We start from the raw sequence: 18484 nt of genomic DNA, 5'->3' as shown, positions 1-18484 counted from the left end.
AAGAAAGTCAGTTTAATTTTTAAAATTCACGTAAAATCGATGTCAAAATCACCTAAAATTACTATTGTATTCCTGCAAAAGAGTTTTACCCCCTTTTAACTTTCTGTTGATTAGCTCCTGGAAATTTCTTACTCCTTGAACCGATTTATGGTTCTATACCGCCGCACAATTTATTCGGTTTTTCAAGATACTTCATGTTCCTTCGGCGCGTTTATTATAAGACAGTTAGACATTCAGTCACCTCGTGTTTAGATGTTTTGTTGTCTTGTTCTTCCATTTAGTGCGGGGACGTTTGTTTAATCATTCATCCTGGTGATAGGTTCGCCGCGCTTTTGAAGGTCCACACAATTGGTTCAGAGTCGAGTTGAACCAGATGATGTGCCTGCTATCGTTGTTGGGAACTCCCTTATACCCCAAGACCTAAGAGATATTTTGCGAGTTTTATTGCTTTTCCTGAAGAGTCTATAGGGAGTTTCCTGAAAAGGATAAATCTTAAAATTAGCTTCGTTCCTCTTAGTGATACCACAAGGCAACAGCAGACACCAGCTAAAATTTTGTTTCCAGCCCCGCACGGCCATGGCCTTTTCATTTATATTTGCACGAGACAAAGGAACATTTTTCTATAATAAAACAACCAAACTAACTTGAACAGGGCTTTATCATTGTTATGGGCAACAAAACATACAAAACTTATAAGTATACAGATACCTAGTAAATTCGTTAATAAATAAAATTAATATAAAATGCACTTAAGAAAGAGTAATATATACAGGGACTGTACACTTGCTTATGCAAGAGATTCTCGAACTTAAAATGCCCTAAAATATGCCTAGAGAACTACATGGCTTGGACTTAATTAATAATCGTGATGGTTTACGCGCGAATATGGGGAAAATATCCCATTTCAGCTTTATGTGATGGCGTTATTACATTTGTATCTTTGGATACAAAATACTGAGAATGGCATGTTTTCGTAATATAATTTATATCCCAATTCAGGCGCTTTAAGTGGAAAATATGCATGAACATGTGAAATATACAACAGTTAGAAAATTAAAACGATCAGCACAAACGTCTAAACAATCTAAGGGCCGAAAGATCATTGCCACCATAACCTTGCCAAAAGGTCAATTTCCAAAGAAACCATCAGATGGAAGCGCATTGTTCGCTTACTTCTTTGTTTCTACGAAAGTTCTTCCAGGTAAAGTTACTAAGACTTTGATATATTGGTCCTAAGTGAATACATCTAACACGATATTCAGACATCACTTTTGGAATATCCATCTTAAAACTACAGGAATCACAGTTTGGTGGATAAAAATTGCACGTTTTGAGACAAATAGAAATTTAAACATTTAGAACCGACTTTTCTCTCCTTTTGGCCATGTCCAAGAAGTCCAGGGTCTTAGGCCCACCTCTGTGCCGGCGATTTTCCAAAAATATGTCTCTGTCTGTGCGATTTAATTAAGTCAAAAGAGATCAGAATGGAGATGAGACTTACTGTCATCAAAGGGCAGCACGTTGGATATCGAAGAAATTGGGCTGATGGGGATTAGAAGTTCACCCTCTTCTTTTGAGGCTGAAAAAAGTAATTAAAGCAAGAAAATTTGGAAATGTGATTAATAGCTCACTCGTCCTAGCTCTTTTTGATTGAACCTCTGAGTGGTGGTCATCTGAGAAGTAATTTGGTTAAAATACTTCCTAAAATCTCCCCAATTCCTTACCTAACTTCCGTTTTTGCGACTGCTTCTCCTTGCCCCTGTGATTCCTATGGATTTGATCATCGGTTTCCCCTTCAAAAGAAAATAAATACTAGTCCCCTTTTGTGTTTAAAATAGTCTTACTTTGATCATTAGGGAATTAACGAAGGTTTCGGGATGACTTACCTCACGCCTTCCCTTTCAGGAAGCATGTAAAATATTATGTATATTACATCTTAGTCATCCTGATTATCCTTTTATACTAAGAACTAAAATGAGGGCATGAAGAAGACCTATGTTTCTATAGAAAGATAAATGAAACATAAATTTGGAATCATACAAAGTAGCTATAAGGATAACCAGGAATACCAAGCCTCTCTTAATATCCCAAAACCTTTCGGATTATCGCGTTGATGCATTAAGAACGAATTTTTACTATGAGTAATGTTAAAAAAATCTGAAGCCGGATTTTATCCATAAAAGTAAAATGGCAATATCGCGATGCGCTTTTGTTCGTGTCATATGGCTCAATCTGGCATCTTTATTGGTCAAAATGTGGGAGCGTGTTTGAAGCACAGGAGATGTGATGTTGCCACGTTTTTTTTCCTTACCGAGAAACCTTACTGGGCTGTTGCGGGTGGTACTAAGGCGGCTGACGAACAAAGTAGTCTTTCTTCATGCACCAATTTAGTGAATAACAATTTTACAACTGACTTGAATTGGGAAATAAAATGTTATTGAAATTTAGCCATAAGTAAGAAAATCTTGGTTCTTCGCGCATCTTCTTTCTTCGCTCTTCAGCCAGGGCTTAATGTAAATGAATAAAAATAATATATAACCTGATGTAAACACAGCCTTTAGGTCGTTATTTTAATAACAATACTGATTGAATTAAACTAAAATTGCCGCAGTATGGCCTTCGATGATTTAAATGAGCTTGCGATGCCGCCCGCGCATCCTTTTCACCGACGGATCATCCCCTGCTGCCTCGTCCTTCACCGGTCTTTTCACCCCACGACTGCGCAGCATTTCGGTCTTCCGTGGACTCCCCCAAGTCTGACCGTTTTGCTGGGAGGGTAAAGTAGTCTTGACAGTCACACTAACCCTGGGTTGCTCGTGATTGGGGCTCAGATCCCTATACTGGGGTTGTAAGACGTAGGGCTGCGCACCCCCACAGCGGGGGTAATTTCCAGGCCCCTCCCGGAAATATAAATTGAGAACGTTGCTGTTGATAACTGTCACAACACCGCCTCGGTCATCGGTGTATATTAGGGGCTCATGATTGTACATTTGGGGAGTGGTGTCCGTGAGAATGCCCCTGGGCTCTTGGTGAGGGAATGGCTTTGTACCTTCCTGTCCCCATATTTCAGGAGGGTTGTTTTCGGGGTAAACCTTCTTCTCTGTTCCTTGGGACCAGTCTGCGGAGTAAACCTTCCTCTCGGTTAAAGCTGCGTCTCCAGAATTGTTGTTAACTAGAGCTTCAGGGTAAACTTTCCTTTCATTTAACGTTTCAGTCCATATTTCGGGAGGATGATGTAAGCCTGCAGTTTCAGGAAAAATCCTTCCTTCGGGCATTTTCCATGTTTGGGTTTTTTGGTCGGGATAAGCCCTTTTATCGGTAACTTCAGGGGTGCCTAACCATTGATAAACAACCCCCCTTCTATCGCCTAAACGCGTAACTGGCAACATTTCTGGAGGGTTATTTTTGGGGTAGACACTCCTCTCCTCTACAGTTGCCCACATTGGCGGAGTGTTTGAAGTGTCAGGATAAACTTTTCTTTCCGCTAAAGTCCGGAAAGGTGGTAAAGGTGGAGGGCTCAAATCGGCAATGGACATTTGCTTCTTCGAGGGATAATTCATGGACTTCTCCGCCTCCTCTAATTTCTTCTTCTCGCGCTCATAAGCTTCGCGAATGTGCTCCATCTCTATCTCATCTAGCAGCTCTTTTTTGTCCAATACTGCGGTTTTCTGATCTCTTAAGGGTTCCTGTATGTTATTCCAGTCGTCTAATTTCTTCGTAGTACTCTCAGATATGCGGTTAATTGGATCGTCTAACAGCCTCCTCTTTTTGGGGGGCAATTGCGTCATTGCGGGGTCCAAGAGCCTGCGCTGCAACTCCCCATTCGCAACAACCTCTTTCCCTCTTTGAGCAAGGATGGTAACGGATGGTTCAAACAAGCTCACTTCGTGGTTTAAATAGGGTGTTTCGCGGGTTTTTGGGAGAGGGGATCGCGGCTCGTCCGGATAAACGCCGATAAATGCATTGTCTTTGTTCATAACGGCACTACTTTCCACAGGCACATGCTGCCGGCATTCTTCTACATAACTACGCGACAGTCTTAAGTAGCCCTGGTAGTCTTCTTCCAAGGGAGGAGCCTCTTCGCTGCGCAGAATTTTCTCTTCTCTCTCTGCATCTTCTTCACGCGCAATTTTACTATTATTCGAATAAATTTTACTAACAGGCAACTGACCAGACAAATTATTGAAACTATAATCTAACGATTGCGGCTGGTGCAGCGCTTCGCCCTGCAATGCAAAACACTCGGTTAACCCCCCATAGAAGTGTCACGTACCTTCAAATCGAACTTTGCGGAGGGCGTTTGAGGGTTTGTGAAAACTCTCTGTTCGATTATCGAAAATGCAGCAAATGGAGCCAGTTTTCTGGTTGAGCTGTCGTTCTTTCGCCTCCATTTCGCGGGCGCGGGCAATGGCCCGCTCGTGGGCGGCCGCCATTTCCTGCTCCCGCTTCCACCTTTTCAATTTAAATGAATGCAAGTCGCGTTGGCGCCGCATCTCCTCCTGGTGGTCCCGGATCAGGGACTCGGGAATGTCGTTACGTTTAAGCTTTATCTGTGGGAAAAACTGCGTTATCACGCCATTTTGGGTTGTGATTTCACCGCCGTAATTCTCCAGTTTTGGGGTTGGCGAATTGTTACACCTATCGCCACCCATTATAAGGATTATCCAAACAAGCTACCTACCCAAGGAACCTACATACTTTAACTACCTAATTAATGTCGGATTTCGATGCTACAGGCTATCTACTGTGATGACTTTTCTACTGAACTTTACATACAAATGTATGTACTTGTACGCCTTTTTCCTGGTGCCTCATTAGCATCCAACAAAACGTACGAACTTGTAAAATTTATTTCAGAGTTAGAGAATAAATTAATTTCCGTATTACTTTGATAGAGACCTTCACAGACATTTCCACTCCCTACTAATTTCGGTACCTCATTTGTTACATTCCACTGTTGCGTCATCAAGTTTTCAAGTTTCAAGTCTTCGATCATTCTGAAATCATTTTTCCTATTAGTTTTCTGATAACGTTGAAATTAATGTTTTTTTATTCAAACATGTCCCACGATTAGAAGGTTGTTGCAACAAATCAATTTGCCATCAAAAGAAAAGATGCGTTAATCACTGAAGCAAATATTTATCGATCTATGTGGAATATGAATTTTTTGATTGTTTATTTTCCTTTTTGCAGTGGAATGCCGTTCCTCGGTGGAAAACGGGTAAAAATCGCACGTTTAAAATTCGATTATATTTGACAACATCGGAAATATCGCTTCGTTGGCGTTCGGGTCTCCGAAGGTGCACGATCGCCGAGTTGAGAAGCTCAAATTCGACCGAAATAAGTAAAACTTTCGGCAATTGAAGAGGAAAAAGCCATAGGCGGACGTGAGATCGGACAGTGCGGTGCGTGCTGTACCGAAAATAAATAGTAACTGAAATCTTTCTTCTCAACGGCTGAGGAATGACACTCTATGTTGACGGGATGCTAAACGGATCATAATTCCTGAAGGTTTGTTGGGGGTAAGTGATCGGTGTTTGATCATTGTACCTGCTTTAACCTCGCTTAATTTTATTTTCTGTGTTGGTGACCACCCCAAGTGGTTTTTGTCACTATTTATATGTCCTTTGTCAAGCATATACACGCTGTATATTCGTTCCGCATATCGTTTCTATGGCCAGAACGGTGAGGTGTACGCTCGCAAAAAAAGGTGTAAAGTTATTAGAAGGCCATCGCATTGTTGTCATCCTTCGTCTTATAGTTTGTATCTTTACAAAAGGCAGAGTGTAAAGATTTTTACACATTTTCGTCCATATCGATTCTTAGACGATTCAGCCGAGTGGTGTCACGGCAAACAAGATATTTGAAATACCGAAAAAACTAATCGTCGAGTTAACCCGAATGAAAATCGATCGATAATGTCTTTTTCAGTTTCGGAGGGACAGCATCAATTTGATCCCTAATTTTTGAGATTTTTTGGTACCGAAAATAAAGGTCCGAAAAGTACCTTTTAAAACTCCTCGACCTCAATGATGGCATCCATCGTCAACATAGATCCAAGATTTTTAATTGTAATTTAGGAAATTAAATTCAATGTTCTTGTGTTTTAAGAGTCAACTATGTGCGCCCCTGGTTTGAGCCAAGATTATTTGTCAATTTTGGATCTTCGGGAGACAACTCCAGCGGTTTCCAAGATTTTTAAAAAGTTTTGAATGAATTATCCAGTAACGTTTTGTTAATAAAAATTACGAATTCCGGGCAATTTGGTGGAGAAGACGTCCTTGTAGGATTGCGATACAATGCTTTTGGCTATTACCCATAAGAAAATTAAATTTATTAAATCACAAATATAATTATTCAACACCTCCCCTCCGTTGTTAAAATTTTAGCAAACTGAGACAAAACGTTAAGATTCATAGTGGCTTTATCTTTATATAATCTTAAGTTAGTATTGTTATCGAAAAACCTTTTTTTTTGAGCAAGTTCTGTTTGCATAGTAAAGCTACTGCCTCGAATTTGTCACTTTTCCTCCATTTTACTAAATCTGGAAACATCGCATGTTACTTCCTATCGCGTATCATTTCCAAGACCGATCAGTTGTACATTTGCAAAAGACAGGTAGTACCGATATCACTTCGTAGATGATTCACTCTAACGTTACCGCGGCGATGAATAAGATATTGGTAACGCGCGTTGCACCAATAATAAATAGGGATAATCGGGTTTTCTTTTATTCTAAAGACTTGTGAGGGCATTAGTGTATTCATGACTCAGTAAGTGAAAATGGAGGACGTTTAACTGTCATTTTGTGAGTGAAAGGGGTTGTTGCTGACGTAATTCTGGCTCATGCTTTTGGTGCTCATGAGTGAGTTTTAATTATTGTTTCTTGTGATTTACGGTTAAGTTTGGTCAGTTCAATGAGAACGACGTAATTAAAATTTTATATGAACGTCGAAATTATATGCAATTTTGGCCCTTCTGACAGGTATTTAGGACCACATTTGGACGTGGTCAAGAATGATATCGCAACTTGAACTGTTTCAAAGATTTGTTTTCAGGAATTAATATATATTTTTTATTCCTCGGATTTCGAGTGTGTATTAAGTCTAAAACGCATCTATGACTTACATCAGAATTACGATTTCTAGCATTAAAAACTTCCACTGTTCTACTTGCGCATCTTCCTTGTTCCTCATAAATAAATATAATTTCAATTCTTTGCTCAATTGCGTGTACCACTTTTAAAATTACTCACAGTAACATACGTATTTTCGTAGTAAATTTTATCTTATTTTAATACCCCATAACATCGATTACTACCACAGGTAAGTAAATAATATTTTCCATGCAAGATAATATCAAAATTTATCGAAACGGCATTCCATTGCACATAAAAATAAACAAAAAAATTCATATTCTAAATAGATGTTTCATTTCGAGGACCGAGGAAATTTATTAGATTGATAAACATTTGCTTCAAAATGTATCTTTTCTTTTGATGGTAAATTGATTTATTGCAACAATTTTCTAACTATAAGACATATTTGAATTAAAAAAATTATTTGAACGTTATTAAAACATTAATAGGAAAAATGATTTCAGAATGATCAAAGGCACTTAACTTGATAACGGTTAAATGTAACAAATGAGGTACCGAAATTTAGAGAATGAAAGACCGTTTAAAATGTTTTAAAAAATTTAACGCCCTTTACCATTTAAGATATTTGAAAAGGTGGCTCAGTGGGATAGAGAGATGAAAGAGGCACAGTGAAATCTACATAAATATTGTTATCCCTTGATAATGCCTATATTATTTCGACAAATACATCACTTTAAAAATTTTTACCCGCTTTTATATGGCAGTAATATTTAATATTGTAAATAATGGTGTTTTTTGTCCGTGCGTCTGGTGACCCCTGCCTTAAACAATTCTCAATGAACCTATTTCTATCTAAGAAGCAATCTATTGAAGCCTAATTTTTAATATAATACTGACATGATCATTTCCACCACTACTTGAAACCTGCTGCGGTAATTCTTCATTATGGATGGGGGGGGGCAACTGCTACAGGCATCAAAGTCTTTAAAAAGTAACAAACCGCCGAAAAAACAAAATTACTCACACCTTAATATCAACCGACTTAAATGTATCCTAACTACTAACTTTAACACGTACCACAAGTTTCCCCAAATTCGAATTCCGCGACGCCGGCTCTGGCTGCTTGAAGCTTTCAAATTGATCATTGTTGACTTCATTATTATTATCACCTGCATATATTTTCTGTAAAGAGTGAAGATTCGAAAATTCAAACGTACTTTTGGGTCTTTTCAAAACGGTCGTCAAATGGGTACTTTGCTGCAGCTGGGTGTCCGATTTCACATTGATAATACCACATCTGGATTCGTCCCAAAGATTCCTCGGCTCCTCAAAAGGGTCGCTGATCTCTTCAATCGCGTGGGCGGGTTTTAGCCCAAGGGCCGGGGTTTTGGATCTTGCATACGCGCCTTTAATATTTAAAAATAAGTTGATGTTTGCTTTATTAGACCGTGGACGAACTTTGATCAGAAAAAGCTCTTCTTTTCGGGAGCTCGGTGTTCCGCTCTCCGAATTCTCGAGCATAAATTTCATCCATTTTTTGCTCGCAAAATGTCACTGAATAGGTTTTCTTCGCGGATGCCTGTCGGATACTTTGGGGGCCGCTCAGCCTCAGCACGCTGGAAGGGGCTTCTGATGAGAGTCCTTGAGCTGTAATTGTCAGAAGGAAGTTAACAAAATGTAATGTATTGAACTGAATGCAATCAGCATATCTGAAAACAAAAAACGTGACCTACCGGATTCAGGAACCACCTCAGCGCCATTAAAATCCATCAGAGCTGCCACTTTCTCTGGACCGACATCTGCTTTGAGCATTTGAGGGTTGCATGACTTAGGTCCAGACAAACTCATCGCTTGCAGCTTGTAACTCACTGAAACCAAGCTCCGTGAATTTTTACTTAACTAATACTTGGCCATGAATGCAAATACCTGCAGAGACGCAATTCTGCTGCTCCAAACTCCACTGAGGAGTCAACAAAATATCTTCACTATTTGCCTCTTCCGCCTCCTCAGGAGGCTCCTCCTTAACAAAATGCATGAAGCGACATTGCACTATAATCGAGTTCTCGATTTCCGCAGGGGAGGCTGATTCTATGAGGCCAGGATCGATTGGGTCGTGATCCTGCTCTTCAATGATGCCCACAGACATTTGCCGACCGAAACTATTATAGAAATCTTGGCAGGAAAGGGGTCCTTTTGGTTTGGCCCTTGAAGCACTTTCCTGTTGCATTGCGACATTTTTCCGCTCGCAAGAGTGTTGATAGAATTTTGCACGCTGAGAATTTCCGGATAATCGCGGATCGCGCAAGCTTACAAGGTTTTCACGGTTCATTTCCATGGATGACAAAGAAGAAATTGATGAGGTTACTAATGGCGAGGTACTGGTAGTGAATGACGTAGAATCCAAGTTGTAGGAACCATTTCTGCTAAATTGCTTGCATTTACTGAAGTAGCGTTGGACCTCTTTTCTATCTAAGGTTTCGTAAGGTAAGGGATTAGTGCTGCGAGATGGTTTACTATTCACTCTACCATCATCGGAGGAAGGTTCTGTGGCGTTTTCTTCCAAATTTACTGTAATCCTGGATTGCACGCTTCTCTCTGTTAATATTTTCTTGCCTGGCAAGAAGTCTTCAGACGTCTGAGGGGCCCTTTCCACACAACTGACACTTTCGTCATTTGAATCTTCACGAGGAAGAATATTATCCTGGTCTGATATATCTCTTGAATCAAAGTCACTCTCTCTTCCTTGCTTGAGATGGCCCATTCGGGGTAGTTGTGAAATTCCAGGAATAACCAAATCCTTCCGGGGTAGGCTTACAATCAACCCTTTCCCTTGATTTACCTGACTACTTGATACTGAAACTCCCTCTGCGGTAATAAAATCTTCTGCAGAAATTTGTCCCTCAAAAGTAACTTCCTCACTCCCAGATTTCCTTCCACTCCTGCTACTTCTGATATCTATAAGTTTGATAGGTGGCTTCAAATCGTCTCTAATGGAATATCTGGACGTAGATACCACGTCGGGACTTTCGGATCTTTTGCGTGACTTGTCTTTTCCTCTCTTCTCTGGATACTTCTCGATAGGGATCTCAAACATAGTTGAAGATTTAGTTGAAATGATCTGTTTCAATCGGGAAAGTGTTTTCTTAGACCTTTTTCTTCTTCTTTTTATCTTTGATGCAGTACTACTCGGTTTTCCAGAACATGCCGTGTCAAGCTCCTCATTATTAAATGCTAATGAAGATCTTTCTTCAGGCGCAGGCTCTCCTTCACTTTCAGTCATCTGTGTGGGTTGCTGCGTAGTTTCAGAAACGTTCCACAAGTTAGAAGGTCGCGAAGAAGCATTTAAATGTGATTTTGAGAAATTACTTGTGCTAGATAAAGCTAAGTCTTGATCTAATGGTGAAGGGGATCTTCGAATTCCAGAAGGTCCTGAAGCAGCGCGCCGTTGAGCTGAATACGGTTTTGAAGAACTGGACATAGTTAGATCCTCCTCTTGACCACTGGAACTCTCGGCAGGTCGACATAAAGCTATTTTTTGAAGAGCATAAGGTAATTCTCTTGAAGAATTACTATTAGACACAGCTAGATCCTGTTCCATTTGTTCATCTTTAAACCTCGATTTAGACCGTTCTTGAGCATTAGCAGATCTATTATTATGCATTCTCCGAGCTAGAAGCTCTTGCACTCTAGAAAGTGGATCTCTTGAGGAATCACTGGTAGACACAGCTGTCTCCACCGATTTAATTACCTCGTCCACCACCTCAGTGTTTTTGTACCTAGAAGCATGAGAAGATTCTTTCCTTAAAGCGTCATCAGAACTGGAAATCATTTCGTCCACTAAAAATCGACTGACATGCATTTTTTTGATGTTATAAGAAGCTTGAGTCTCTGTAGTTCCACTCATCCGCCTTTCTTTATTCGAACTAGCATTTTCCATTGAAGAATCGCTCATACTTTTTCCACCATCTGTCAGTTTAGTGTCTTCCTTGAAGGAATTCATCACCTCTGATGAGGTAATTCCGATTTCTGTTTTTTCCTCCATCAAGGACATTCTGCTCCCCTTCAATTCCTTATATTCTTCAGATTTCGACTTCGTATGCATAAAACTAGAACCAGGAATTTGTTGTAACTCTCGTCTCCCTTTCCCGAACGCCCCTGAAACAGTTCTCTCAAATCTGTCTAATATTCCTGCGCTTGCCAAAGGTATTGGCCGATCTTGGAGTTGTCCTTCGCTTCTTGTCAATTCAGCAACCTCGGAGCTCTCTACTTCAACGAAGTAAGCTCTCGGAGGTATGCGCATGCGACTATATTTGAATGTAATTGCGCGCGCAGCCCTCCAAGATATTTCCCTGCGAGAATACCTTCTTACAGGCCTAGAAAACCTCCTATTTCGTCGAGTTCTTTCCCCATGTCGCCATCCGCATGGGCTACGAGGTAACTGTCGTCCTGGAAACATTTTCCTTAAATGTCGTGGCATAGTCTCAAATCGTCGAAGTTTTGGTAGAACGTCGCTTCTGCTTACACTTTCAGACGATAAATTTTCCAGCAAAGGAACTTGACGTGATTCAGTTTCCTGCGACGTTTCCAACCGTACAGGAGATGATTTAGAAGATTCAGTAGATGTCATTTCGGTTAATCGACATATCGTCATATCAACTGCATTGGACATTCTGTCTTCCGATGCACGAGTTTGTTTCAATACAGTAGATGTTCTATCTGATCTTTTTGGTGAATGAAATGGTTCAGCTGACAGTCTATTTTCTGGGGAATGAAATGGTTGATTCAACAACCTTTCTTCTAGTGTAGAAATCTGATTTGATTCAGTTGACACTCTACCTTCTGTAGGAAAAGCCAGTTCATTTGACATTCTATCTTCGAATATACGAGTTCTTTTCCATTCCGTTGATATGGATGAATGACTCCTTTCTGATTGAGATAACATTGGATTTGCTGTCGAATGACTTTGCGCTGATTCAACTGACATTCTGTGTTCTGGTGAACGAGTTTGCGTTATTTCAGTGTCTATAGGAATATTACATACTCTTTGATGAACGAGTTTATAACATTGATGAGTCCATGTTGATGAACATGAATCTGCTGACGAATGAGGGTGTACTGCTTCAACTAACGTTGCGTCTTCTGGTGAATGAATTCTGACTGGTTCCAGTGAGGCTGAACCGGCTGAACGAGATTCTACTAATTCAGCTGACTGTGTTTCTCCTAGTTTTGTAGAAATGCCGGTTGAGTCAGTAGGAGAACTAGCTCCTACTGACTCAACCGGCATTTCTACAATCCCAGGAATCGATTTAATTGCTTCTACAGGTCGATAAACTCCCTCAAACGGAATGATTGCTGTCATTGGCCTCAACAAAGTCTCATCCGTTGCAATTGGTCGCCTCTCCTGAATTTCGGCCTCACTAGGCATGTCTACTGCCACGTTCGATGTTTTCATTGCCTCAATTTCTTCGACAAAGACCACTTCGTCTCTCTCGAATTGCGGAGCTCGCCTACCCCCAATAGGAACTTCCATTGGTTCGATTGGAAAAACAAAGGGTTCTATTTGTTGATAGGGAATTGCTTCAATGATCACACTTGGCGGTCTAGAAATCCTTTCTATAATTGGTACGTCCATTTTTTTAGCGTTTGCCTTGGCATCCTCCTGTGGATCGCGTACCGGGATCAAAATCTCTAGACAGATAAATTCGATGAAAGCTTCTGCACTCTGAGGGAACATGTCATCCGTTTCATCTTGAAGGGGCAACTCTTCTTCCGAATAAATGCTGCATATCGATTGAGGGGGCGTCGATGGATCACAATCTGGTCGAAAGAATGTGAGTGGACGCGTTATGCTAGGAAAGTAGACAGATAGAGACGATGTTGTTGGATCAGGCTCTGATAACCCCCTCAATCGAGTCGGCGAAAACAAAAATTCAGCGTCCGCCGACTGTCCCTCTATCATCGAGTCAGTTACAGGGGGATTAGGAAGCATCTTGCCTTTGCACAAATGAGGTTTTCCCGGGATGAACTTGCCTTTCCGTAGACGCCTTTGTTTCGGCGATTCTACATAGGAGGTCTGTAAACGAAATAAAATACGAGGACTACGGACCATCTTATAAAACCCGTTAGGTTTTTTTCTAATAAAAACAGATCAGGGAGGAGTGAGAAAATATTTTCAAGTTAAAAACATAGCTCATAACGGTCTTAATTTTTAGTTCTCAGGCATTAACTTTGATTTCCGAGAAACTCGTCAGGCTACTATTAAAAATGTAAATTCGCAGAATGAAGAGCTTTATCAAAATCCAAAAATTTTCAATGTATCTAATAATATATGCCTAAGTGTCAACTATCACTTTCATCTACGTCACGTCACTAATTCTGTCATTATTGAAATTGACGGTCAAATTAAAATATCTCCGGACAAATTCAATATGACTTGCTTGTTTTGGCCAAATATTTCTGAAGTAACTTACCGATCATATAATTGTCATCCTACTTTACTTGAGAGTAAATATCCGTCCCCCCACATATATTTCAGAAAGCGTTTCTTACCAGTTCTGAATAGTACTCAGCGGTTGAACCCTGAAGCTCCGGGGAAATAGTGCGAGTTATTTGTTCAGACTCGGGCTTGTCCTGGTTTGAAGTCATCTGCTCTCCACACCTTGTCAGCCGATGGAAATACCCAAATTTCTTCACTTCATTTCTCCTTATCCTGTTGGGGTTAAATAAGATAAGTTTTAAAGCAATTTCTAAGAATTCTCCAGATTAATGTCGGGGTTATTTTCTAGAGTATTCTAGAGAAAATATACAGTGCGTTCTAAATAAAAATCCACACAAAATTATATCATGGCCAATTATCATTTTCTAGATTTATCTCGTCGCTTACCTATGGTAGTCTCGTACCATAGCTGGGGTATCACCACCCCACGCAATCCCTCTCCTTCTCCTTGCACTGCGATTTGCCAATATTTCGCCGATGCTTTTAAAGCGTCTCCCCAACGTTCTGACCGTGCCGAACCGTTTTTGAAATTTTTTGAAATACTTGCATGTCACGCTGTGATCACCATCGTAGTTTAACCATTTTTGCATTAAGACGTATAATCTAAGAACAAGCATTTCGTCATAGGGCGGATCAAGCCAGTAATTTTCCTCGAACATGTACCTGCCGCAAAAAAGAATTTCCTTCAGATATTTTCTAATACCGAATATTTTAATGACTAAAATATCACTCACATGAATATGTGCCTCCAAAACATAGCCATTAATGAGGGAGGGGGATCTTTATCTTCGTTTCCATCTTGCCATTCATCTCCTTTTTGTTCCTTAGCTCTAAAATCTACCGGGGCATCATATAATAAATGGGCCATCATGTCAAATCGAAAGTGGAAACATTTTATAATGGGAAACAGGATCAAGGCGGCCAAAACTTTTGAATTAAACTGCAAATAAGTACTTCAAAATAAGGAGAATGAAGGAATCCCCTCATTCAACACTTACGTTTGCCTTTCTGTTAGTCTCATTCACCATTAAATGATTTGCAAAGGTCAGTAGAGCCAGAAATAGCTTGCCCATCGCCGCATAAAAGTCGAGTACTTTACTGTGACGCTCCATACCCATGTATGGCAAAACAAATGCGATTTGTTGGATCAGCTTAAATATATAGAACATCACGTGCATTGACCCTCCTTCCTCAGGAAACTTTGACGAACTGGGAGGATCATTAGCGCGGTACATGTGTACGCTCATCAACCTAACAACAGAAAAGAAAAAAGATCTTCAACGATATTTCAAATCGATTAACTGTTTTACCTAGTTATTTCCTCAATGTCCCTAATAAAATTATCTACGTTTCTGGTCGGGCAAACAATTCTGATGAACAGGATTCTGAGCCGTCGCACTACTTCTAAAAAGCTAGCCTCTGCACTCAAAGCTGGAAATAAAAAGGCTTGCTTGTGTGAACTGTAATTGATTAATCACTGGTAGCCAAAATAAGCAGCTTTAGGGTTGAAAGTGGCCCCAATCAAGTCAACAAAGCCATTCTTATTTGACCATCCAATGCTCAAAAATCTGAGATAAACCTTAATAACAATTACTTACTACGATCAAAATTCTTCTCATCTGCATCGTCTGCCTCAGTTAGATCTGCTTGTAAAGGTGGAACTTGTTCAGAAAAAGGTCTAAATGAAATTTGTGGCAAAGGACACTTGGGACAATTACACATAGGCTTTCGCCCGCAGACGCTCCACTCATGGTCCCAGTACATCCATTTTGATGGACTGTCCTGGAAAAACCCACTCGACGTACTGGGAATCTGACCATCCACATTCTCAAACAATGTACTGGGCGTCTGATCAAGTATACACATACTTGACAGATGCGCCTGTTTTTGCTTGGGAGCTCTGCCCTGAATTGATGCCAAAAGTTCAGGATCATCTAGTAGTGACTTCGAATGGCTAAGTAAGTCATCTACTTTAACATTGTACATAATTTTCCTCATAGAGGGTTTTTGCGGCGCTGAAGCTCTATATGAGTCATATTGATAATAAGCAGGTGGAGGGATCCAGTTCACAGGAGGAGGAGGAGGATAAGGGTACATCATCCCCTTTTGCTCAGGGGGCATCATCATACCATAATTTGGTTGCAGATATTGCAGACATGGATGTTGCTGGTATTGATCAGGTGGTGGAGGTGGTTCTATTGGAGAGGCTGGTGGGGGTTGAAGGAATTGAATTGGTGGGGGCTGCATAAGTTGAGTTGCTGGTGGGTGCATGGGTTGAGTTGATGGAGGTTGCATGGGTTGATTTGAAGGGGGTTTCGTAGCTTGAGTGGGTGGGGGTTGCATAGGAATTGGGCACCGTTGCCTTGGTGGCATTGGTGGAGGTTGCTTGAGAGGTGCAGGTGGCAGCTGTTGCATTGGTGGGGTTTGTTGAGGAGGCATAGGTTCTTCATCATCACTGTTGATCATAATAAGCTCCTCAACCATTTGACCTTGTTTTGTCACAATGACTTCATTTTGTATAGGCTGATCTTGTCTATAAGGTGTTGGCCCATATCCAGTTGAAGTGTGCCCAGAATATCCATATGTAGGCAATGAATAACCAGATACTACCTGCCCATAGGGCACATACCCCACATATGGTATAATTGGATACATTACGGGTCCATAGCCTGATGGAACATATCTGGACAAACTCCTACTCCTTAGATCCCTGAGATCATCTTGTTCAGATTCAGAACCATTTCTGGATAAACTTCTACTTCTTGGGTCTCTGAGATTATTTGGTTCAAGGTCACTTTGGCGCCTATAATGGTCCAGGTGTCTTATCTGTGGATGGGTTCCAGCAAGTGCAACTTCAAGTTGATGATCAGGTTGAGAACGCTGAATGTGTGGCATTCTATCTGTCCACACATTAGGAAGTTGAACATCCCTTTTTTGAGGCCTTCCACTGTGATTGTATTCCCTTTCTTGAGATCGCCCTTGATATTCTCGATAAGGAGGTCTATGCTTAAGTTGTTGTGGGTTCTGCTGTTGATCCCTTCTGTTCTGTTGGCTTGGAGGGTGTTTTCCATATTGGTCTTCACGGTCGTCGGGACGTCGACCCCCAAACCAATTAATGTCTTGGTTCATTTGGATTCTGGAAGTGCAAAAGCATGTTGATGAGGGGAAGTGTGATACAGAATGCTACAAATTCACAGAAATATATGGGGATCTTCTAAGGTATGAGACTGAGACCTTGCAAACCAAAACTGAGGCTGTGACCAACTAGAAATTAAAGTCTGAGATTCATACAAGATATAAACTAAGACTAATCTCATAGCGCTAAGCTTTAATTTAGCTACATTTTGTACTGGAGTATGAGAAAAAATAACTATGGGTAGAACATTTTCTCTATGTAGTTTGTACGGAGAAAAACTTGGTATACTGCGTAAAACAAAATAAAGAACATGCTGTAGAGATGATTTGTCAGTTGAATAGTTCTCGGAAGTGCAGTTACAAAGGACAGGTTCAGCAAGACATTGAAGAAGTACAGGACCCCAAGATTGCTGTCTTAGATTTTAGGTGTTGAGAGACAGGTGCAGTTCATTGAGAGCACTGGCAGACCAGTGGTTTGCTGAACACAAATAGCTTATTGGGATATAAACCCTTTACCCCATCTTGTGCTACCGTTTACTATTCTTGAAGGTTACAAAATTTACTCCACCCCCCACAAGCACTCTATAATGCCATACAGATAGCTTGGAATGAGATCCCTCAATAAGACATTGATCATCTCACTGAATTGATGCACAGAGGTGTCCAGAAATGCATAAGACAACGCAGATGACTGACATATTATGAAGTTTAACCATCTTCATCTATGTTTATGGGGTATTCTGTGTTCTATGTTAAGCAGTATAAATTGTTGTTTTGAAAATCTGGTCACCCTGATTTTCCCCAGATCATTGAGAAAGGTAACTACAATGAAGTCAGAGTGAAATGGGCATGAGAGCCTATGAAATGCTGTTCATGGGCTTCTTACATAAAATATAAGCTGAACCCATCAAAATATTGCTAAAATTCATCCAAAATATACTTAAAAAAGGCACATATGTGCTTAACCTTTTTAACTATTTCGTTTAGCGCATAAACATAATCGATTGTGAAGGTCTTGGTCACACCAGGGGGAATTTCAAGAATAGTCGCAACAATAAAGAGCCCCAGGGGTTGATTTATCATGAACAGAGAACTTACACTTTAGTCCACGCTGAAATTAGCAACCCTACGGAATATTATCCGTGCAAAAATGAGGACTTGAAGGAAATTCCAGCCCCATATAAAGATCCCTCCTAGTGTTAGTTAATCCGCCTAGAAGCACAGAACACAGTAGTATACAAAAATGGCGGCCCGAGTACCCGGTACAGGTGATCAAAATCGATACTTTTTCCGTTACAAACAATGACGAACACTTAAACTTATAACATTGAAGTCACAAGTAACCAACAATTCACATATAAAACGCAATATTTTCACGACTCCCGTAAAAAGTCAACGAATTTTTTATGTTGGACGAACCGCAGACGAAACGGACAAAGCCAGCGAGACGGTTGTGGGATGTCCATAAGAGCCCATGTAATTCGCTTGATTACTGCGCGATTGTGACGTATCCGCGTTACCCCACAGTTTTTTTTATTTACGTCTCCCTAACCTCACTTCTCTTTAATATCTTTCCGAATTAAGAGCTGGTTTTGAGAGAGACTAAGTTAAGCTATTTGAAGAGTACATGAGGGAATGGGCTTGTCCCAGGCTCATCCCATTGTGGCCCGGCACAAGTATTCAGCAACCAATGACTATTTCAGCCGTACAGTCCTGGCTGCGAAGACCGAGAATCGAAAACATATACACATATA

At 40.5% G+C, this 18484-nt stretch overlaps 1 protein-coding gene across 2 annotated transcripts; it reads right to left on the bottom strand.

Annotated features, from left to right (window-relative positions):
• Nucleotides 1-1564: 1564 nt before the first annotated feature.
• LOC136411876 (uncharacterized) lies at nt 1565-18081 on the bottom strand. 2 transcript variants are annotated; one of them, XR_010752361.1, is made up of 16 exons: nt 17829-18081; nt 15194-16731; nt 14906-15026; nt 14594-14846; nt 14330-14535; nt 13983-14258; nt 13649-13808; nt 9026-13172; nt 8833-8967; nt 8558-8746; nt 8317-8505; nt 8177-8268; nt 2312-4226; nt 1725-1793; nt 1632-1673; nt 1565-1579 (listed from the first exon to the last, which is right to left on the bottom strand). XR_010752361.1 is itself a non-coding variant. In XM_066394661.1 (13 exons), the coding sequence occupies exons 2-13, from the start codon at nt 16722-16724 to the stop codon at nt 2628-2630; spliced, it is 8898 nt and encodes a 2965-aa protein (XP_066250758.1). In that variant the 5' UTR covers nt 16725-16731; nt 17829-18081; the 3' UTR covers nt 2174-2627. The 2 variants fall into 2 exon arrangements, 1 of the variants encoding a protein (XP_066250758.1); XM_066394661.1 differs by lacking the exons at nt 1565-1579; nt 1632-1673; nt 1725-1793 and having other exon boundaries at nt 2174-4226.
• Between the last annotated feature and the right edge of the window lie 403 nt (nt 18082-18484).

The sequence above is a fragment of the Euwallacea similis genome, chromosome 10 (genome assembly GCF_039881205.1).
Source record: "Euwallacea similis isolate ESF13 chromosome 10, ESF131.1, whole genome shotgun sequence".
Taxonomy (NCBI): domain Eukaryota; kingdom Metazoa; phylum Arthropoda; class Insecta; order Coleoptera; family Curculionidae; genus Euwallacea; species Euwallacea similis.
The sequence above is the reverse complement of the archived record's forward strand: the minus strand, read 5'-3'. Positions and strand labels throughout refer to the sequence as shown.

Excerpts from the sequence above, each read along its gene's own strand:
- LOC136411876 (XM_066394661.1), bottom strand. The coding sequence starts at position 16,724 with ATGAACCAAGACATTAATTGGTTTGGGGGTCGACGTCCCGACGACCGT. Across the intron at positions 13,809-13,982 it reads ATGGTACGAGACTACCATAG|GATAAGGAGAAATGAAGTGA; the intron begins GTAAGCGACGAG and ends TAACCCCAACAG. Across the intron at positions 8,269-8,316 it reads CGTTTTGAAAAGACCCAAAA|GTGATAATAATAATGAAGTC; the intron begins GTACGTTTGAAT and ends AAATATATGCAG.